Raw genomic sequence first — 21,103 nt, forward strand, 5'->3', positions numbered from 1 at the left:
TGTTCTTTGCATGTGTGTGGTACCGAGTTATGTTGGATTTAAACGGACTAAACACTGCAGGTGTGAAAACAGCCTTAGAAAACTCTCATGAGAAAATGTTGAATGCTTGTTTTTGCAGTCGTTGAGGTTCATGGCAGCCGTGTCAGGGAACAATAGTTAATGTCTTCTTGCAGTTCTTCTGGAATGTGTAGGATGGTTTCCATCCTTGATCAGTTAAGGGCCAGAATCTCAAGCTCTGTGGATTATATTATTTTTTTGCACTTATTCTCAGCAGTGCAAAATCGTAGAACTGTAAAGCTTTGATAAAAAGGGGCTGCTAGTTTGGATCGACTTCCTTGAAACATATTTATTTTAATTTTTTAAGGAGACTGTTTTCCTAATATAAATTTAAAAGCTGTGATTTAACAAATTGCATATTAGACTGTGTCCTTTACAGCTGATCACTAATATTGCTTCCTGGCCCTTGAGGCCTTTTTTGTCTTTCTCCTTCCCTGCCATACTTCCTACTTTGGCATCTGATACGACATCTTAAACTTTGATTCCTCTTTTTCCTCGTCTTCTGGACATTTCTGCTCTTCCCTACACTGGATCCTTTCCTCTCTTCCCATTCGCCCATCTCATTCCCCTTTTCAGTGTGTGGGTGCTGAGGAGTCAATACTCCAGGCTCTCCTCTCTCTGCTGGCCTGCCTCCGTAACCTCTTCTACCTACTAAAGGTTTTTGCTTTAGGTCTCATTATTGTTCTTGCCTTGTTGTGTCTTGTGTTTTGGTCCCCTAATTTATCTCTTTCTTTTCTACTTTTTCTCATGCCCGCCTGCATAATATTTAGTCAGGTGTTGGATGCTGTTTGTTTATAGGCCTTAGACTGTGCCCATGTCCGTCTCGCATCCTTTAATTCAGCCATTTATCTTTCAGACTGCTAGTAATTATGTGAACTATCTTTGTTTACACCAGGAACTGAGAGAGAGCCAAAGAAATCAGCAGGCTGCACTGGAGAAACTGCGCAGCATAAAAGAAGACAAACAGCGTGAGCTCATGCGAAAGAAGGAGCAAGAAGAGGAGATGAGGAAGAAGGAAGAAGAGAGGAAACGACAAGAGGAGGAAAGGAGGCGCAGGGAGGAAGAGGAAGAAGCTCAGAGGTACACTTTGAATTTACATTTGTGTGTTATAAATATTAGTCATCAGTTATACAGCAGATGCCATATGCTCTTTTTCCAACCAACACAAAACGTATTAAGATGTTACTGAATACTGGATATAATTTGTTATTCAGTCAAGTTTGATGATGTTGTTTACTTAAAAAATAACCTTTTTTGTCATGATCAAAAAGATGGAGACCAATAGAAAAAAATGTAACAACTCCATATACTGAATGCACACAATTCTGAGATGAAAATAATGTCATCAGTTCAAAAAACAAAACCCCAAAATATGCAGGATCCATATCGAACAATTTACGCTGAGATTGACACTTTAGTAGATCCAAAACTTTTAGCCTAGAAAAGGTTCCCGTGCCATGGCCAGCATCTTCTGTTTGTCCTCAGAAGTTTTTCGTAATTTTGTTCTTCAAACCAGTTGAAATAGCTTTGGATTAACTTTTGAGATATTTTTCCTACATGGCCGCTTCTCAAAACATTTAAATCTTTCTGCATTTTCTTCAGTTATCTTTATATCAGTTTAACTTAGTAATAGTTCATAATTCATAACGACCAGTTAATAGTGCGTTAATTTGATGTGTGTATGCCTTATAAACTCCACTGGGCACATTTCCAGTCCTCTGATCAAATTCTTCTGGGCTGGGGTGGAAGTTGTGGTGCACCCTGATATATTGGTGGTTGTGAGAAATAGCTTGGTTGTTTTGAATATTTTCTCACATCGTCACAAAAAACTTTTTCATTTTAAAGTTCAGACTTTTAAAGCTTGTTTTTTTTCTCACTTACAGGCGTATTAGGATGGAAAGGGAGCGTCAGAGAAAGCTTCAGGAAGAGAGGGAGGCCAAACAGAGGGAAGAGGAGGAGAGACAGAGACAGGCTCTTATCCAGGCTGCCAAGGAGCAGGCAGAACGAGAGCTCAGAGCAAGGGAGGAGGCAGAGCGGAGAAAACGAGAGGAAGAGGAGAGAAGGAAAAGAGAAGAAGAAGAGCGCCAGCGCCAAGCAGAGAGGCGGAGGCAGGAGGAGGAGAGGCGAAAGCTGGAGGAGGAGAAGAGGATGCTAGAAGAAGAGAGGAGAAAACTGGAGGAGGAGAGGAGGCAAGAGGAGAAGAGAAGGAGAGAAGAGGAGGAACGACGCAGAAGGGAGGAGGAGGAGAGGAAGAGGTTAGAGGAGGAGCGGAAAAGGTTAGAAGAGGTGCGAAGGGAAGAGGAGCGCCGAAGGGAGAGAGAGGAGGAGGAGAGGAGAAGACAGAGGGCTGCTGAAGCAGCTTTCCGAGACGCAGAGGAAAGGCGAAAGCAGGAGGAGGAGGAGAAGAGGAAGCGGGAAGAAGAGAGGAGAAGGCTTCATCAGCAGCAAGAGGAGGAGAGGAAGAGGCGTGAGGAGGAGAGAAAAAGGGCAGAAGAGGAGAGGAAGAGAAAGGAGGAGGAAGAAAAGAGGAGGAAAGCTGAAGAGGAGAGAAAGCGGAAGGAGGAGGCGTCTCGTCAGCAGAAGCAGCAGCAGCAACCACAAAAAACAGGAGGGAAGATTGATATTCAAGCTCTGCTGAGAGGGCTGGAGGAGCGGAAAGGTGTGAGGGACAGTTGCATGTTTTGAAACCTTTATCAGCTTCTGTTGTCTTTGTTTTATAGATCACTTCACTTTATGATGTCTGATTTGGTGCTACAGGTGGGCAGCCGAGGGCCAAGCAGCACAGGAAGTCAGCATCGCTCACATCCTTCAAAGCAGTCTACCCATTTACTGCACGAAACAACGAAGAGCTCAGCCTGGAAACAGATGACATCATCGAGGTAGGAATAAAATCAGGGGTTCACTCCTTTTTTTTTTTTTCTTTTTTTTTTTTTTTGTTGTTGTTGTTTTTTGACCCTCAGCTTTTAACTTTCCTGTCGCAAACCTTCTCTCCTCTGCTCAGGTTGATGAGACGACAGAGCGAGAGGAAGGCTGGCTGTATGGCAGCAAGCAGGGGACGATGGGCTGGTTCCCAGAGAGCTACGTCGAGAGAGTGGGCCCATCGAATACAGCTGATAGCACTGCTCCTGCTCCTCCTGCTAAACTACCGCTGCAGTCACAGCTTAGTAATGCTCTTAAGGCTGCCAAAGTGTCCGGGACAAAATCCGCCTTCACACCAACACATTCTCCAAACCCTGCAACTTCTGAGAGTCAGGAACAGGTGAGGGCTTCACACAGCACTTACTGCTCCTTACAACTGTATAATTATTATGTGGATAGGTTCAACCTCTCTGTGCTGTTATCTTTTCATCAGCGGGTGGTGGGTACCCTGTTAGCCCAGGCGCTCTGTTCCTGGACAGCAAAGACAGATAGTCATCTGAACTTTAATAAGGACGATGTGATTCAGGTATTGGAGCAGCAGGAGAACTGGTGGCTGGGAAAACTGAACGACGAACAGGGCTGGTTCCCTAAAACATATGTGAAACCTATTGGAGAAGATGAGGGTTCAAAGTAAGTACTTGCTTATGTGTGGATCTTTACTTTTTCTAAGACATTAGCAGCTTTTTCCTTCTTGGATCTTGGATTTGGATTCGAAATCTCAACAGTCTTTTATAGCCTTGGAAATGGAAACGCTTCCTGTTATTTTAGTTTCTGATAATACTAACAAGCCTCATTGTGAATGATTTTTTTTTTCCCTTTCCTTTTAGGAGACACTTTCTTCCTGAAACTTTACTGTAATGAAATACGCAGCTTAAAGAGTAATTCAGGCTGCAAAAATGTTAATATTTGGTTTATTATGGTTTACTCTTTAAAAATGACTCTTATTACTATATCACTCTTATTACCATCACTATATATATATGTATAAAAGGGGAAAAGACATCTCTTCTTGTTTAACATTAATCATTTTAACATTTTAACTTTTAGTTTTGAAGCAGATTTAATCTGAACTTCAGCCTTCATGACAATCCAAGGTTGTACACTTTGTATAATTTAGACCTCTTTTAGACCACTAATAAGCAGAAAATTCCTGTGTGGATGAACATTATTCACTACTGACACGAGGTTGAATTCAAGTCTTAGTGATCATGTGAAAAATACAGTTTTTCACCTTTCACGTTCAATCAAATGTAAACATAAGGAGATATATTTTCAAGGGTTGGCCAGCCTGATTTAGACAGCCTGTTGTATGGTGGGAACGTTGGCCTTGTGTACTTATGTAAAATCAGTAAAACAGAAAAACATACTTCATTGTCTTTTGTTAAATTAATTAATCTCCATTAATTTACATAAACTCTGTAATCTGAAGCACATACCTGTGTGCCTTCCATATGTAAACTTTGGTGACATTATCTCAAACTAAATCAGTCAAGTCAAGCCGCATGATAACATGACCAGTCACCTACATTCACAGGTGCAGCAGGATATGCACTTTGATTCCAGCTGGTATTGTAGGAAACTGAGCCTGAAGTTTAAGCTCTTGATTTACTAGTCAGTCAAGTGCAGGTTCATCTGTGTTTGTGACATTTGGCTGGTGACCAAAACAATGAGACAGCAGGTTTACGAAGGCCTGAGCAGATTCCCCAATGACTAGAAAGGTTTGCATTTCTTTAGTTAAACTTTACGTGTAGCGTCATAAGTTTTGGGAGATACATGGGTGGATTGCCAGACTACTATGCATGTATGTACTGTAATATTGTCTCTCTGTCTTTACAGTGTGAAGAGCTCCTCTGCTGATGCTCCTGATGGGGATAGCCTGCAGCTTGAAGGTAAAGTAAAAAGTCTTGTGAAATGTAAACTGTGCTTCCTGATATCAAATACAGCTAAGAGTCCAAACTGTATGCAGTCTGTTTGACAGTCTGTTTGAAGAAGTCACTTGGATAAGCAACGAAACGTTTCTCCCACTGAAAACTCAACGTCCAGATGAACAGAATCAACTTTTTGGGATCATATTTTAACATTTTATAAAGATTAAATGATTGAACAGCCTAAACTACACAATTTTTCCCTCCTTGCTGTCGATTTGTTTAGCTTTTCACATTTATTTAGATAATATATGCTTCATTCAAAATTCAACATTACTGTTCATCTGCTATCATTCAGGATTTGTTGACTCTTTTAATTGGACTATGATGGAGGTTAGTTTATCGATGTAAACAACACGTGGGCCTATAGCTGTATTGTTGTGTTTTAGTCTTTTTGATTCTTTTTCTTTTCCAGAATTTGTGGCCTTGTACACCTACGAGTCTCCACAGTCCGGTGATCTGACATTCAAAGAGGGAGATGTGATCCTGGTGAGCAAGAGAGATGGAGAGTGGTGGAACGGCTCGATAGGAAACCGCACGGGCGTCTTCCCCAGCAACTACGTCAAACCTAAAGAGACAGATGTAAGAACACTCAACATAACACGCACGGGGCATGAACTGGTCTGCTGCAATAAATAATTTGGGAAGGTCTTATTTAAGACTTCAGTTTGTGACAATTTCATAATAGATTGCATTATAACATAAAGGGTTATAAAAGAACACATACTAAAATATAAACCCATCTTTTATTTTCAGACATCGAGCACATCTGGAAAGAAAAAGCAAGGTAACGTTCTAAATTTCAAACATGTTTTGTTGAAGTCCTGATTGTACATTTTTCTGAAATAAGTTGTTTGTGTTTTATGTCCACAGAGGTCGCTCAGGTTACTAGACCTCACGCTTCTACTGGTCCTGAGCAGCTGAATCTGGAAAATGGCCAGCTCATCCTCATCCTCAGCAAGGATGTCTCAGGCTGGTGGCTTGGTGAACTGCAGGTCAGCGTTTAGGGGTTTTTCAAGTTATAGTCTTTTTTTTTTTTTTTTTTAAACTAGGCTACCACAAGCCCAAAACAGATTCATCCTTGCTGACACAAAGGCACAAAGACAACTCGAATGTCTATAAGCACGAACAACGGTGAGAAGCCCATTAACCACAGGTCCTCACAGACTGAGTGGATTGGTCACCGTATAACAAGCACACTCATTTATAAAATTCCTCATTATTTAGCTTATAGATATTTCACACATACATATTCCACTATGAGTACATATTTCCAACATATAAGAAGTGTTTCAGTCACTCATCTTCCTCTTTCAGGCCTTGCACTCAACAAAATCATTGACAGCACTCATCTCCAAAGTTGTGGCTGTACTCATTCTGCCTACGTTTCTCCTTCCTCCTTAGAGAACCACTTTTATCTTTTTCTTTGCTAGACATAATTTATTATACTGCTGGACAAAAAACACACAATGATCACACAAGCTGTTGCACTGTTGACTTCAACAGGTTCCTGCACATTTCCCACATTCCTGCACATTAGAATTCCCAGCATGCCCATCCGCCTTGTTCAAAGATACTTGGTATCTGTGATACTGGGCCTATTTACTTGGTTCAAATCAGTACCAGGTTTTGCAGTATTGTACACAACTAGTCACTGGATGTTGTGTTAGTAAAATGAACTGTGCAGCAAATCACATTATTTGTCAGATAACTTAACCAAAAGCTTCTAAAAGGTACCAGCAGTGAAAAGCAGACTGAGAGGTCTGTTTTATTGACTCTGACTAGCAGAGGTGTTTTTTTTCTTTCGGAGAAAAATGAAATGATTATTTGCTCGGACATAAACATTCCTTTTGTTTTGGCATAACACTCAAGCAATCATGAACTTTGGAAAAAAAAATTGTGAGTCTGATTAAAACCTCACTGAAAGCCAGTGACTGTTTGTATTTTCTGACTCCAGGCTCGTGGTAAAAAGCGTCAGAAGGGCTGGTTCCCTGCTACTCATGTTAAAGTACTGGAATCCAGCAGTGGCAAGTCCACACCAGCACCTCAACCAGGTAACGCAGACACACACAGACACCACTTTAAGTCACTGAGGGAGGGCAAAAGTCAAAGCAGCATGCATTTTACAGCATTAATGAAATACCAGCGTGGACTAGGCAAAAATAATAACCTCACTGTCCTCTTCATATTCAGTCTGCCAGGTGATCGCCATATATGATTACACAGCCGCCAATGGGGAAGAGATGAGCTTCTCTAAAGGGCAACTGATCAACGTTTTAGACAAGAGTAACCCTGACTGGTGGAAAGGAGAATCCAACGGGGTTACTGGATTGTTCCCCACCAATTATGTTCAGATGACCACGGCGGACGTTGACCCCAGTCAGCAGTGTATGTAAATCTCTCTTCCATGTTGCTTCAAACCTGTATGACTAACTATTCTTAAGTGTTTGTTCATTTACCCGTACCTGCCTATCTACGACCCTTGATAGTTTATTATCAGCTCGTCTGTCACACTTTTCTTTACACTGACCGTCTTCCCCCCCCTCCCAATCTGTATTTCTCCCTCTCTCTTGTTCTTCGTTTGTTTCTCTTTTTAGGGTGGTAGAAAGACTCTTCCTCCTCCACCTCTTCTCCCTCTTCACACTTCCTGACTTCAGAGAGACCCACTATCACACTCTGCTCTGACGGGCTGAAGTGATTGGACACTTATCTTCTAACTTCTCCCATTAAACAAATTTCATTTTGTTCACTATATTTAAGACAAACTCAAGCAGCAGGTGAAAAATTGAAAATGAGGGGGGCTTGAGTAAATTAACTTGGGAGTGAAGCTAGTTTTTCATGACTCTTTGTGGTGATTCTGTGACTTTTTGATTCCTTCTGTTCTGTTCTTTTTTTTTTTTTTTTTTTTTTTTTTTTTTTAATATTGTAAAAGTTGACGCTGAGTGATAGTGGGTTTCTCTGTGGCTTCTTCTTCCTTCGGTAGACACATTTCCTCCCTCATTCAGCCCAAACCTGTCTCTGTCATATGTTTCTCTTTTTTCCGTTATTGGCTCTCCAGTTTCTGGAGTTCTGCTCACACAAACCTAACTGTTCCTCAGAGATGTGTCTTTAATCAGACATGATGGTAAAGTGTTACTGCAGCTGCCTTAACTCTTGTTTTATACTAAAGATTGAGATCATGATAAACCTCAAAAATGTGAATAATTTTGAGGAGGATTGAAAAGGTCGGGCTGCTGTCCTTCCAGTGAAATGTTATAAAGTCTGACCTGCTGTCTTAATGAAAGTGATTCAAAAAGGGAACAAAGAATCCAGTATGAGCATATCTGCATCAAACTTAGACTACAGCAGCAAACGTTTCTAGGACTTGCCTCGCCGAGGTGCATTAGATGGTGCAAACTGCAAAGCTGATGGTGGGTGTCATGTTTCTACCTCCTGCATGCTCTTTACAGGCAGCTCACTCACTTAAACCACACCAAATATGGACGCATCTGAAGAAAAATATTTCCTGGAGTGTGCCACATGTGAGAAAGGAAAATATTCTGACTTAATTCTCGCTAAATTTCCCAAAGTTCATGTGGGAAAACAGCTTTAGAGTGAGTAAACCATTAAAGACATGGCCTGTTGTCACGCATGAACTCCAGATTGAAATGTTGTCCCTTGAAGTTTTCTTTCTTTCTTGTAGCACACAACAGAAAATGTTTCCTTCAGATGTGTTTGCACTGTCTTTTATCTCTCTGCTGGTGTTATTCCTACAAACATCAAGTGTCCAATCACATTTTTGTGATGTCTCTGTCTTGTAACTGGGGAAAAAGTTTTTTTTTTTTTTTTTTTTTTTTTTTTTTTTTTTTTTTTTTATGGGTTTCATTTGTTTGTTTGTTTTTGGTTTTACAATGCTAAACCGGTTTGTTTATCCTAAACTTAACCAAAGTGTGAAACTAATGAGTCCATATATCTAAAAGCAATAATTTCATGTTTTCTTTTGCTTTCTCAGAGTTAACTAGTGTCAGTTTAATCCTTTCAATGGCCACAACTTCATCTTTAGATGGTTTTTGTCAATACTTTTTCCACTTTATTGATTCAAAGTTTCAGTGTCATAACAACCTGATCATTCATTTGCATTTAAGGTGTTACAGGTGTTTTGTTTCAGTTGATGGTACAACCATCTGGTTAAAGACCAGTTTATGTTCAATCCAGCTGCATTTGGATTTTGCATTTTCACATAGTTAAGGTCTAGAAAGGTTCAAGACTGCGGTGCATGTGTAAAAAGGGTGTTACAGTAAGCCTTGTTTTTAGGGGTGATATTTAAAGATGAGCGCTGCACTTTATATTAATGATGCTGCTTTTCTGCTGCTGCTCAGGGTGATTTTATTGTGGAAGGGAGTGAATGCATGTCTGCTGATAGTGTTAACCACAGGTTACATATTAAAATAAATAAAGAGGTACTGGTTAATGTTGGGATTGGGGATAAATTCAGATCAATGGGTGAAAGACTTTATATCCTGTGGATGCTCTCTTGGTGCACTGACTCCGGGGAGAAATTAGAAATGGTACAAAAGAGTTTGATGACCTCTAATGCAAGAAGAGCTAATCATTGTTAAAGGGTTTGTTATGTTTTTGGGAGTGAGGAGATCCTGTATTTGTTTTATCACAGTTTATTTGTTGGGACTTCAGGTGAAAGGCTGCCATAGAGAACAACACTAACAGTGTTTGCACAACTGACTTTAAAGAGATACCAAACATTTGTGCTACAAAGGTGATGGAAGATCTGTCTGGTATATTTTCTGAATCTGAAATAAAATAAATAAAATAAAGATTGTGTGTGTGAGTTGTGCTCAGTGTTTACATGTTCAATAAAATCCACACGATTAAGATGACCGGATAGATGAAAACCATCTCACCTTGTTTTTGTGATTTTTTTTTTTTTTTTTTTTTTTTTCTCCCCCCCCCCCCCCCCCCCTGTTTACATGCATGGATCTGATTTGTAATTTAGTCCCAAAGGATTGCTTCTTGAATAGTTGGATTTGTTTCTCTGCTTTTGTTTAATGTTGTCTATGTGACTTTGGCTAACCTGTACTACCTTATCTAAAAACATGTGAATATCCACAGCTTTATAGACTTATTATTAATGGATGAAGGTGCAGAAAAATAGGAGAAGGTCAGGTTTATCCACCTTTTTTTTTCCCCCATTTAAGGGTGGGGGGGAAAAAAAAAGAACTTCCTTTCCTGTTTTGGTACAAACAGATTTATCCCAGCAAGAAGATAACGGCACAGAAAGAGCCAAACCTGACAGGAGAGGCAGAGTACAATCACACTGAGCAAACAGCCAGACAGCTACAATCAGTCGTAGCAATGGATTCACAGAACAGATTTCACTTTCTAAACCTTTGGGATGACACAGCAGATGAGAGTGAAACAAGAGAGGGAGAGAAAAGAAAGGAGTTTATAGGGGATGAGCAGTCAGTTTGCATAGGATCCTCACAGTGGATGAATGGGCGCCCTGTATCAGGTAAGTGTGTGTTAGATGGTTGCCGTCTGCCACCTGTTTTTTTTTTTTGTTTTTGTTTTTGTTTTTTTTAAACCTTTCTGAAAGTAATGTATGAGAGGGTACAGAGAAGGAATCATTTTTGTTTTCCTGTGCAGACACTTCCAGCAGGAGGCAGTAAACGCAAACCTGGGCTATCGGTACAAGCAGTCATTTGTGGGTTTTGTTGAAGTGGGTGGACTGGTTGGTTTGTTTTCTTTTTCATGCAAACCTCTCCTCTGGGTGTTGCTCCTGTTTTGCAGGGTGTGCGGACTTGAACAGCCTGGATTCACTGAGCCCTCAAGAGAAGAAGAGGCAAGGTTACATCCATGAGCTGATAGAAACTGAGGAAAAATATGTGGAAGATTTGCAGATAGTGCTGGAGGTAATTTCACACAAATCTGCTGAATAATACATGTAAAAGCAAAAAGTAGCGTTCTCAAAAATCACACCAAGAGAAGTTACACGCTGCAGTTCTTACGGTGTTGTGTGTGTGAGTTGGGACTTGGTGTGTTTTGTAATATTTGTGGCTTTTTCCTCTGCTTGTGTAGGTTTTCTGCAAGCCCATGTCTGCGTCGGGCCGGCTGAATGAGTCAGAGATGAACATGATTTTTGTCAACTGGAAGGAACTGCTGGCCTGCAACTCAAAATTTGTCAAGTAAATACCTTGTGGGCAGAGCAGAGGCGACAGTGTTTCTGATAGCGTGAGGAAATGCTGTGAAGAGTGTTTGTGCAGATTTTTTTTCAGTGTAAAAAAGCATGTTGGGGGTTTGTCTTGTGTATGTGTGCAGGGCGCTCCGCGTTCGTAAGAAGACCGGTGGAGAGAACAATCCAGTGGGGATGATTGGAGATATCCTGGCTGCCGAGCTGTCCCACATGCAGCCCTACATCCGTTTCTGCTCATCCCAGTTCAACGGCGCCACACTGCTGCAGACTCGCACTGACAATGATTCAGACTTTAAGGACTTCATGAGGGTAGGAGGGATTCCCACATCCTGTCCGCTTCCAATGAGAGCTTCATGTTTTCCATTTAGAGTTTGGGAATTTTAGGGGTTCCGGTTTTGTTGAAAGACAAGAATGTATCTGTTAATCTTTTAATGTTGTCTTTTTTCTCTTAGAAAATCGCCACAGACTACAGGTGTAAAGGAATGCCGCTGTCCAGCTTCCTGCTGAAACCAATGCAGAGGATCACTCGCTACCCACTGCACATCAAAAACGTAGGCCATGGTTTTCACGAGCATGTCTGACTTTAAAGTGTGGCCTTAACTGGCTGCATTTGACTCTCTGGTTGTTTTATAAATTCTGTCATAATTGTATCTATTATTTTATTGTTAGCTGTTTTAAATATTTAGACTCACATTAATAGACAAAAACAGAATTTATAAGGGTGTGGAGAGTGACGGACTATGCAAGCACTTTTTTCCAGTTCTACGATACTTTTACTTTAAGTATGAATGTTCTCCCTGGAGAGTATTTTCAGCCAGAGCTTTACATTCAGGGACGTGATCAGAAGTTATCACGGTAAGCTCTCATTCTGCACCAGGTATCAGCTTCCACTGCCAGAAGTAGTTAAAATTACTACTTTACAGTGCATGTTCATCGACAGAGTATCCAATGAAAGACACTCTTTAGTGATGGAAAATAGTTGTTAATAAAATTAACGTCAAATGTGAGCACGATTAGCTTATTAGTGTATTTACTTGTGCAGATCCTGGAGTGCACTCCAGAGGGCCATGCTGACCGAGGTCCTTTGAAAGAGGCGCTGGAGAGGGCAGAGGAGCTCTGTAAACAGGTTTTTATGATCATCATTTCCTTTATTAATGAACCCAGTGAGTCGCTTAATTAGAAAGTCTCTGTGTTGTGGTTGAAAGAATCTGATGTGGTGTTTCTGGGCGATTACCTTGTGCAGGTGAACGAGGGTGTAAGAGAGAAGGAGAACTCCGACAGACTGGAGTGGATTCAGAGCCACGTTAATTGTGACGGTCCTGTTGAGGTATTGAGATTTACGGTTTTTCCTTCATGGATCTTTGTGTGAAAACATTGAAACGTTGTTTTAAACTTTCTCGCTTTTTACAGCATTTGGTCTTTAATTCCCTTACCAACTGTTTGGGCCCCAGAAAACTGCTCCACAGCGGCAAGGTGAGTTTCACTGCAGGTTCTCATATTGGCTGGCAGGATGGGGCATAACGGATGATGAAATTTGAAACTTAATGGTTCAAATCCCAGGAAGTAGTGTTACTGGTTACAAGCCTCATACCACAAAGTAAAATCTTCAGACACCAGTAAGCTTTAAATAATTTAAAGTCGTGTTTTGCTGAAGATTTGCGAAAGTAAATCAGTTAATGTTGTTAGTTTTTTTAAGTGTTTAATCATACATGTGCGGGTGTATCACTATCGTCACAGTTGTACAAGGCAAAGAGCAGCAAGGAACTCTGGGCTTTCCTCTTCAACGACTTCCTGCTTTTAACGTACGCGGCTAAACAGTTCACCTCATCTGGACCTGATAAACTGTTCAGCAACAAGAATAACGTACAGCTAAAGATCTACAAACCAGTAAGAGATGCACACGAGTGGAAATCTCCTCCTTTGAGGCAACGTTAGACTTTGTGTTTGTGCCCGACCGTGTTTCATCTTGTGTTTCCTGTAGCCCGTCCTCCTGAACGAAGCTCTGGTCAAGCTTCCAGATCCTTCCAGCGATGAGCCCATCTTCCACATCTCACACATTGACAAAGTCTACATGCTCAGAACAGACAACATTAATGAACGGTATGTGCACACGTCGGCGTACGCACAGAGAAATGTGCCAATGAATCAGTGGCTTTTAAGAATGCCTGCGTGTTTGTGTTTTTCAGGACGGCGTGGGTTCAGAAGATTAAGGTGGCGTCTGAGGAATTTATTGAGACTGAAAAGAAAAAAAGGGAAAAGGTTTATCAAGGTTTGTGTCTACACTCCAAGAGCCACATTCGTGTCACCTAAACGCGATAATCTCAAATAATCATTTAAGCTTTCTGTGCACGTGTTTACAGCACGCTCTATGAAAGGCAGTGGAATCGGCAGACTGCTCGTCACCATCCTAGAAGCCACTGAACTCAAGGCAGCAAAACCCAATGGTGAGCATGAATGCACTAAAAACAAATCATCAGCTTTTTTTTCTTTTCTTTTTGTTTCTTTGTTTTATACTTTTACACTTTTTTATTTTTACTTCTTCCTTTTTTTTCCTTGACTCTCCTTTTTCCTTTTTTTTTTTTTTTTTTTTTTTTTTTTTTTTTTGATTATCTGAATCAATCCTCAACTTGCTTTCTCTTTACCTGCTCTTACATCCTCCTCATGCCTGTCTGCTGTCTTTCCCTCCTGCAGGTAAAAGTAACCCTTACTGTGAAGTGACCATGGGAGCTCAGATCTTCACATCCAGAGTAATCAACGACACCCTGAACCCCAAATGGAACTTCAACTGTCAGTTTCACATCAAAGACATCTACCAGGACGTCCTCTGCATTGCCATCAACGAAAAAGACCAGTTTTCACCTGACGGTTAGCTACCGGCTAATTACATTATTTCATTTTATTAATATTGCTAAAGTTTGTTCAGAACTCTTTCCTTAAAAGCCCATAAAATAGTTAGATTATGGTGTAAATGTATACAAATTAAATTATTATTAACACTTGTTTGTAAGAAAACAGTGGAGTTCCCACTCCAAGTTGGGAATGAGCTGCTGCTCCAAGTGCAGAAAAGTATCTTGGGGGTCTTGTCTTTGAGTGAGGAGAGGGTGGAGTGGGAGATTAGTGTGGATGCTGTACCGGTCTGTTGTGGTGAAGAGAGAACTGGCCGTGAAAGTAATGCTGCTGTTTTACACTTCAGTCTACATTCCCACCTTCACCTACGGTCACTATCTCTGAGTCACGACTGAAAGTTTAAGGTTGTGGATAGCTGGAGCTGGTTAAGTCGTCAGATTAAGATGCCTCCCGAACACAAACTATGAAATGGAGAACCCAACACATGTCATGGAGCAAGCTAAGTATTTATTTACGGCAACTTTCTCTATAAATTCATCTACAACTGAGTCACTTTCCAGCAACTCTCCCCTCTGAGCTGGGTCGGCACACTTGTTAGCATTAGCTTCCTGTCTGGACTGCCCTCTTCTCCGGGTCACGGCATCCTCCTGAAATAGAGGAGGCATGATTAGATGACGATTACTGGCTGTTCCCAGCCTCCCCTGACACTCTGAGCCCACTGCTCCACCCCTCCCCTGCAGCTAAGCCACAAACCACACCCCGCCACAGTGAACTACCAGGACGTAGCCCCAGGACAAACCAAGGACACAGCTGACAGATTATTTCTCTGCTCTGGCTTGGGAATGCCTCACATAAGCTTGAGGAGGTAGCTAGAGACAGGGGGGGCTAGGTGTGCCTCCTGCCCCCATGACACGGATAAGCTGTAGAAAATAGATAAATGGTTATTTTATTCAGTGGCAGAATGACAAATCCTCTTAAGACATGGGTGTAGGGTGGGAGTGTCAAACACGAGGTCAGAGGTCCACACCAGCACATGGATCAATCGGGGGAAATGTGAAATTAGTTGAACACACTGCTGTGGGGTTTAAAAGAAGTATTAAAAGAGCATCCCATGTGTCACTGAAACTGTCTCAACACTCCCACTGGTTAAACGTTGGCTGTTGTTGGTGAATATTTTAGTTAAACTGTACACAGGATAATTACAAAAAGTATAAAAAGTTAAACATGGTTTTCTTCTTTAAAAACAGAAAAATAAATAAATATAACTTCCTCCGAACTCATGTGCTGTTCTGTTTTCTCGTGTCAGAGTTCCTGGGCCGGACCGAGGTTCCAGTGGCGACCATAAAGAAAGAGTTGGAGAACAAGGGACCAGCGACGCGTCGGCTTCTGCTGCACGAGGTCCCAACAGGGGAAGTGTGGGTCCAGCTCGACCTACAGCTCTATGGACACAAGTAGCCGCAAAGGAAGAACTGAAACAAGAAACTACATCCTCTGTAGAGACTTTCAAATAAGAACAGTTAACCAAATTTTAAAAGGCTGCTTGTTTTCACATTAACAAACTAAGATGGTTTCTCCTCTAAGCTGTAAGGAGAGACGGTCTCATTCATCAAGCCTTAATTCATTTAATATTAACCAGCAGTAATAATACCTCTTCTGATGTCATCCAAGTCCTGCAGTAGAGATGGCCTTTCAACAATTCAAGCCACGAAATAGGAATTGGAGCTCATCTTTTGTTCCTCGGGATGACTTTAGATGGAAAGGGAAACTTGTTCACCTGCTCAGTATGGAGACTTGGTGTGTCCCACAGCTGAATGTGAGTCCTATGTAAAATTTACAACCTTCAGATGGAGTTAGGACCAGACAAAAGCTGCTGAGAAGCAGATAATTCAAAGCAATAAAACTATATGTGCTCTCCTTTAGACTCTCAGAGCTCTGTATCTCAGTCGGTTTTTATTAAGTATTCACTTTGCCAAGTCTGCTCAGCCAAGGCCATTAAACGAGCTGACACTGAACTAACTAGTGTTTTATCTTAACTGTCAAGAGATACAAGTTGACTCTTTATATTATTTTCTTCTTTTTTTCTGAGGAGATCATGACTGACTGCTTTTTAGAGACTTTGCTGGCCTGCTTTGTGGCTGTCGCCAATCATAAACTGTCTGGGCTCTCTTCTCACAGTGACATCAGAGACAGTAGATGGCAAATGATGGACAGTGACAGCTTGGAGAATAAGTCCGTAGAGCTGGTCTGAAGTCAGTTTACTACTGTAGATCTCAGGATACGTTGTTCTGGGTTGAGTCTGTGTCACTGTAGCAACACTGAACACTCGTTTTGTTGTTTTGTGTGTATGTTGGGATTCGTGAGTACATATCTTTGGAGAATAGAAGTATAACGATAGAGAAGCGAACAGATCCTGCAACTTTGGGAGGATACAACTTCTTGCCTTAATAAAAGTCATTTTTGACCTTTCTTTTTTTAAATATATGATTAAAATAATTTACTCTTCATTGGGATGATGCTGGGCTTGACTGTAGACTATTTTTGCTTTTTCTTTAACGTGTGAAATCAGCTACGGCCGAGTAATTTCAAGTGAGTTTAAGATGATTAAGGTGAGAGTTTTGTGTTTTTATGCAAACAGTTTTGATGGCGTTAACTTTTTGAGGTAACTCAGATCGAGAGCAATAACAAACAGTATTTTCCCACTTGTATTTTTTTATGCTTTTTCAAACTGCCGACACATTTTAAGGCTCACCCCTCTCGTCCCTGCCTGCTTACAGTAATATCGTGACCTCAAAAAGTTAAAGTTGGCGCTTACGAACGTCAGCCATGAAGACGCTACAAAGATAAAGGGTGTAAAAGCTGCGTATTTGTGTTGTTGTTGTTTTTACTCTTACTCAGTGTGCTCAGATTATTTTCTAACTCTGCATTTAAACGAAATGTGTTGTATTTATTTCCTAATTTATGCGTGTGACTATCCAAAGTTTAGAGCGCCTTTCTGTTTCATCGTGGAGAATCGGTCGGTAATCGCTGAGTTTGTTTTGTGAGAAAGCCGGCTCAGTATCTTAAGACTTTCCACACATGAACTTCTGAGTCCAGTCAGAATATTTTCCACAGTCTTCCTTTCTCACATGTAGCACACAGCAGGAAATTGTCTGCTTCAGATTCATTCACACTACTGGAAATGTGGAAATGTTCCTTTTGGGTCAGAGGTGCAAACTTCAGTCCAGCGTCACATAGACTTTTTACTTGGGAGCACACAGAAAAGTAAAGACGAGCTAACGTCTGATCCGACTGCATCAGATATTTGTGGTGTTCATTCACCTCTGCTGGGTGATGTCTAGAAGTCCAGGGCTGAAGTGCATGTGTGGAAATGGATTCATATACATTTTTTTTCCCCTTGATTGAGTTTTACTGTAAGGAGACGAAGTTGTTCATTGTTTTCTTAGGTCTGATATTTTGTGCTCTTGTACTCCACTGAGTTGCCCTTTTTTTTTTTTTTTTTTTTTTTTAATCAACGAGGTTGTTTTTAAGTCTTGTTGTTAACTCCTATTCTTTCTTTTTTTTTTTTTTTTAAATTTGTGGAAGGTGTGAGACTTCCTCGTCTGCGTAGGGCTGTGAAAGCTTGTTTTCCTCTTTCATTTTCAGCCTCCTGCACTGACTGCTGAGTTTATGACCTCTCTAACCCTGACTTGCCTGTTCACAGCTGACCGGCTTGGATTCTGTAACCTGCTGTTTGTACTCACCTTGGCCTTTATATGGCACTCGCTGTATCAGGGTTTCTTAAAGCAAATTAAAGATATTAAAAGTGATCAAACTGTCAATTTAATTGTCCGGTCAAACAAAAAGGACCAATTAAAATAACTAAACTGTGAGCGAACATCCTCCTGCAGACTATGCAGTTGAGCACACCATCCTGCTGTTGTGCTTTTTCCATCTACAGTGTTATGTGCAGCATTTTTACTAAACTACAACAGATTTTACAGTTTTCATAAAGCCGGACGTGATTTGAAGATAAATTCTCATGTTTGAACAAGTAAAATATATATTTTTGGGGGGTAGTTAACTCTTGGTTTGCCTGGTTTCTCGTGGTGTCCGGCCACAGAGTCCGTAGAGTTCAGTGCAGAGTTGTCAGTGCGCACCAATAGCTCTCATTAAGTCCTCCTTCACCCTCCACTGGCTCTGGGGCCACAGGAGCAGCAGCCATTATGTAACCACGCTGAGTGGGTCTGTGAAGAGATGACAGCAACACACACGGCTGCGTGACTGGGTCGAGAAAGTCAGCTGAACTCTACCTTTTGTGGTAGAATACTATGGCACTACTAATGCATTTAATGCAGCGGGGGATGTGATGATATAACTAAAGGGATTAAATGTAATTTATACTTATTTAAGTAAGTGTCATAGCATTGCCTGAAGCTTTTTATTTATTTTTAAATACAAATACGATTCACTTGAAAAATCAGTCAAATGTTTGCATTTTGTGACGGTGGCGTTCCACATCTTAAAAACCTTGGAACACCTAACGGTGGAAATCCCAGAGGAGACCCAGAACTCAATGGACACGTACATTGACTGCCCTGTGTACTTCTCCCAACTGGAGAGTGTGGCTGGGGTTAAGGATGTCTGGAATTCCTTGCCTTAGCATGCTTCCAGCACGGTCCAACCTCAGATAAGCAGAAGACAATAGACGGAATGTGTTTAGTGAAGGTGACCCAATTTAAAATTCACATATTCAGTAAAATAAAAGAAGCTGTAATAGGTTGACAAAATGCATACACTGACGTTTGTGGTGGTTCTTGCTGTCGTGGGTATCTCCAGGTCCTCATTCTTGCCATGATGACACAGACTAAGAGTGAAAACAATAGTGGATAAAATAGTTTCTGTCCAAACAGATTCACTGAAAAAACATGGTTTTGTTTTTTTCTTCCCTTAAGTCTCTTAAAGGAGGCTTTGGGCTACAACATGGTGCCAGAACAGTTGCAGTGGGCCTTGGTATTGATTCCACAAGTCTTATTCTGTGTTTTCATTGTGATGGGAATGAATGCTGTCGATCAGTCCAAAATCTCCCGCTGGCATTCTTCTGAAGGTCATCGATGAGTCACACTAATCAAACCATTCAGTGCTCCCCATAATAATGTATACAATCATTCAAAACAACTTTGTATGGATTTGAAGACAAGAAACATGCCAGAGAAAAAAGTCCTGCCACAGCCTGTGTAGGTACCGCAGGTTGGCCAAAAGAAGACGTTTACAATAAACAATTTTTTTTTTTTTTTTAATGTTTACTTAAATTTCTAAATATATGCACTCACAGGTCACCTCATTAGTTACACCTCATCAGCTGCTTGTTAACATATAAATCACATGGCAGCAAGTTTAAGTGAATTTGAATATTGGATGTTTGTTGGTGCCAAACAGGCTGTTCTGAGTACTTCAGATCTACTGGAATTTTTCCACAACACCATCTCTAGAAACGAGAAAATATCCAGTGAGCAGCATTTTGTTTTGGTGCCAGAGGTCACAGCCTGCATGAAGCTGATAGAAAGGCAACAGTAACTCAAATATCGCATCTCTGAACACACAACACTTTAAACCTTGAAGCAGATCGGCTACAGCAGCAGACAACCACACCTGTAAGTTCATGCAGGATCACCAAAACTGAACAATGGAAAATTAGGAGGCCGCTTCCTGATCTGAGGAGTCTCAATTTCTGCTGTGACATTTGCATGGTCAGGTCAGAATTTGGCGAAAAAACACAAAAGCATGGTTCCTGCCTTGTATTAAACGTTCAGGCTGCTTTTTATGCTGACCATTTCCATCTCTATGACCACAGGGACACGGTGGAACAGGAGTTTGTCATTATGGGTGTGCAGCTGACAAATGTGCAACAACTGTGAGATGCAGCCATGTCAATATGGACCAAAATCTCAGAGGAATGTTTTCAGAACCTTGCTGAAACTACTGCATGAAGAAGGAAGGCAATTTAAAAGGAAAAACGGGGCACAAGTGAGTAGTGAGTGTATGTCAGCTATGAGAAAAAGGTCAGTCATGAGGCTGGTTTGACTTCAAGATACTCTTAAAGGATTTTTTCCTTATAGAAAAAGGTATAGTAAAGGTTCAGAGGCAGACAGAAATAGAAATGGCAAATGAAGAGCCAGAGGGAGAGAGTGTGCATGAGACAAAGTGAAAAAGAAAAGTGCAGCAAAGCAGAAGAAAAGAACAGTTTAGAGGTGGGAGGAGAAAAACAGAGACAGAGGAGAATAAACACACATGGAGACAGAAAGAGAGCGTGGAGGGAGAGAGTGACATCTGCATACAGGATGAGTCTGAGAGGCCCTCAGTTCCACTTGAGTTAGTCATGGGAATGATTTGATTATCACCACATGAACAGTTGTCTTATGTAACACACACATACACACAAATACCCTCACAAAGAAAACACAGAAATAATGAGGGATTTGTGTCCTGACCAAAAACCTACACTGAGTAAAGGTGCCCTGAAGCAGCAGACAGACAAGAGGGTGAAAGAGAAAGACCACGTCCACGTCATACAGGTCTTTTCCTAGACATTAAAACACTGAAACTCTCCACCAAAACGAGCACAAATCAGCTTTTTGCTATTGTGTTGATTTCTGATCATGTTCATCAGAACACGACGCCCAGCTAAAAATAAAATAAATAAATAAATTGAGGACTCACCTAAAAGCTGTCGATGAACTGATGTTGAACTGAATTAAGGTCGTGATTGTTATTATTATTTTTTCAATCATTACCAAAATTGGAACAACAAGCCTCGCAAAAGTTGTCATTTTTCCATCACAGTGGGCCCAAAATCAGTGGCAAACCCACAGAAACGCATAAAAAACGATAAGCAAACTTTACCTCACGGCAGGTTATTTTTTCTGTAGTGGGAAACGATGAAATGATAGACCTCCACTGTTTCCACAAATGCCTTTAAACACATCAGTGCAGCACTCGGTGAGATGTTAATCTGTTCCAATAACTTACAAACTGCTCAAATGTGTGTTAGTGCACATCTGAAAATAGTTCCCACTAAAGCCAAGGTACCCAGCTGTTTTATGAAATTGTTTAGTCATTTGTAAAGCTGAAAGTACAGATTTGTGGCCCATTTGGGGTTTAAGGTTAAGAGCCAAAAGACCGCTGAATATGT

General features: G+C 40.9%; 1 protein-coding gene and 1 long non-coding RNA gene across 2 annotated transcripts in view; one reads left to right on the forward strand and one right to left on the reverse strand.

Annotated features, from left to right (window-relative positions):
• The window catches only part of itsn2b (intersectin 2b), a 34,763-nt gene extending 17,022 nt beyond the window's left edge, over nucleotides 1–17,741 (forward strand). The window contains exons 17-40 of the mRNA XM_040012171.1: nucleotides 953–1,137; nucleotides 1,941–2,716; nucleotides 2,815–2,936; nucleotides 3,059–3,316; nucleotides 3,410–3,606; nucleotides 4,813–4,865; nucleotides 5,317–5,483; nucleotides 5,658–5,688; nucleotides 5,775–5,896; nucleotides 6,859–6,955; nucleotides 7,095–7,289; nucleotides 10,686–10,807; nucleotides 10,974–11,080; nucleotides 11,214–11,397; nucleotides 11,541–11,639; nucleotides 12,131–12,214; nucleotides 12,332–12,415; nucleotides 12,499–12,561; nucleotides 12,826–12,975; nucleotides 13,070–13,188; nucleotides 13,275–13,357; nucleotides 13,449–13,532; nucleotides 13,780–13,953; nucleotides 15,242–17,741. Of these exons, the coding sequence (XP_039868105.1) occupies nucleotides 953–1,137; nucleotides 1,941–2,716; nucleotides 2,815–2,936; nucleotides 3,059–3,316; nucleotides 3,410–3,606; nucleotides 4,813–4,865; nucleotides 5,317–5,483; nucleotides 5,658–5,688; nucleotides 5,775–5,896; nucleotides 6,859–6,955; nucleotides 7,095–7,289; nucleotides 10,686–10,807; nucleotides 10,974–11,080; nucleotides 11,214–11,397; nucleotides 11,541–11,639; nucleotides 12,131–12,214; nucleotides 12,332–12,415; nucleotides 12,499–12,561; nucleotides 12,826–12,975; nucleotides 13,070–13,188; nucleotides 13,275–13,357; nucleotides 13,449–13,532; nucleotides 13,780–13,953; nucleotides 15,242–15,390 (3,705 nt within the window). The 3' untranslated portion in view covers nucleotides 15,391–17,741. The remainder of the gene's footprint in view (nucleotides 1–952; nucleotides 1,138–1,940; nucleotides 2,717–2,814; nucleotides 2,937–3,058; nucleotides 3,317–3,409; nucleotides 3,607–4,812; nucleotides 4,866–5,316; nucleotides 5,484–5,657; nucleotides 5,689–5,774; nucleotides 5,897–6,858; nucleotides 6,956–7,094; nucleotides 7,290–10,685; nucleotides 10,808–10,973; nucleotides 11,081–11,213; nucleotides 11,398–11,540; nucleotides 11,640–12,130; nucleotides 12,215–12,331; nucleotides 12,416–12,498; nucleotides 12,562–12,825; nucleotides 12,976–13,069; nucleotides 13,189–13,274; nucleotides 13,358–13,448; nucleotides 13,533–13,779; nucleotides 13,954–15,241) is intronic.
• On the reverse strand, nucleotides 7,963–20,736 carry LOC120721672. The gene is made up of 4 exons (XR_005693220.1): nucleotides 20,632–20,736; nucleotides 18,500–18,778; nucleotides 15,213–18,158; nucleotides 7,963–7,973 (listed from the first exon to the last, which is right to left on the reverse strand). It is a non-coding gene; the product is annotated as an uncharacterized LOC120721672 (long non-coding RNA).
• Between the last annotated feature and the right edge of the window lie 367 nt (nucleotides 20,737–21,103).

Source organism: Simochromis diagramma, unplaced genomic scaffold (assembly GCF_900408965.1).
Source record: "Simochromis diagramma unplaced genomic scaffold, fSimDia1.1 OVJJ01000603.1, whole genome shotgun sequence".
Taxonomy (NCBI): Eukaryota; Metazoa; Chordata; class Actinopteri; order Cichliformes; family Cichlidae; genus Simochromis; species Simochromis diagramma.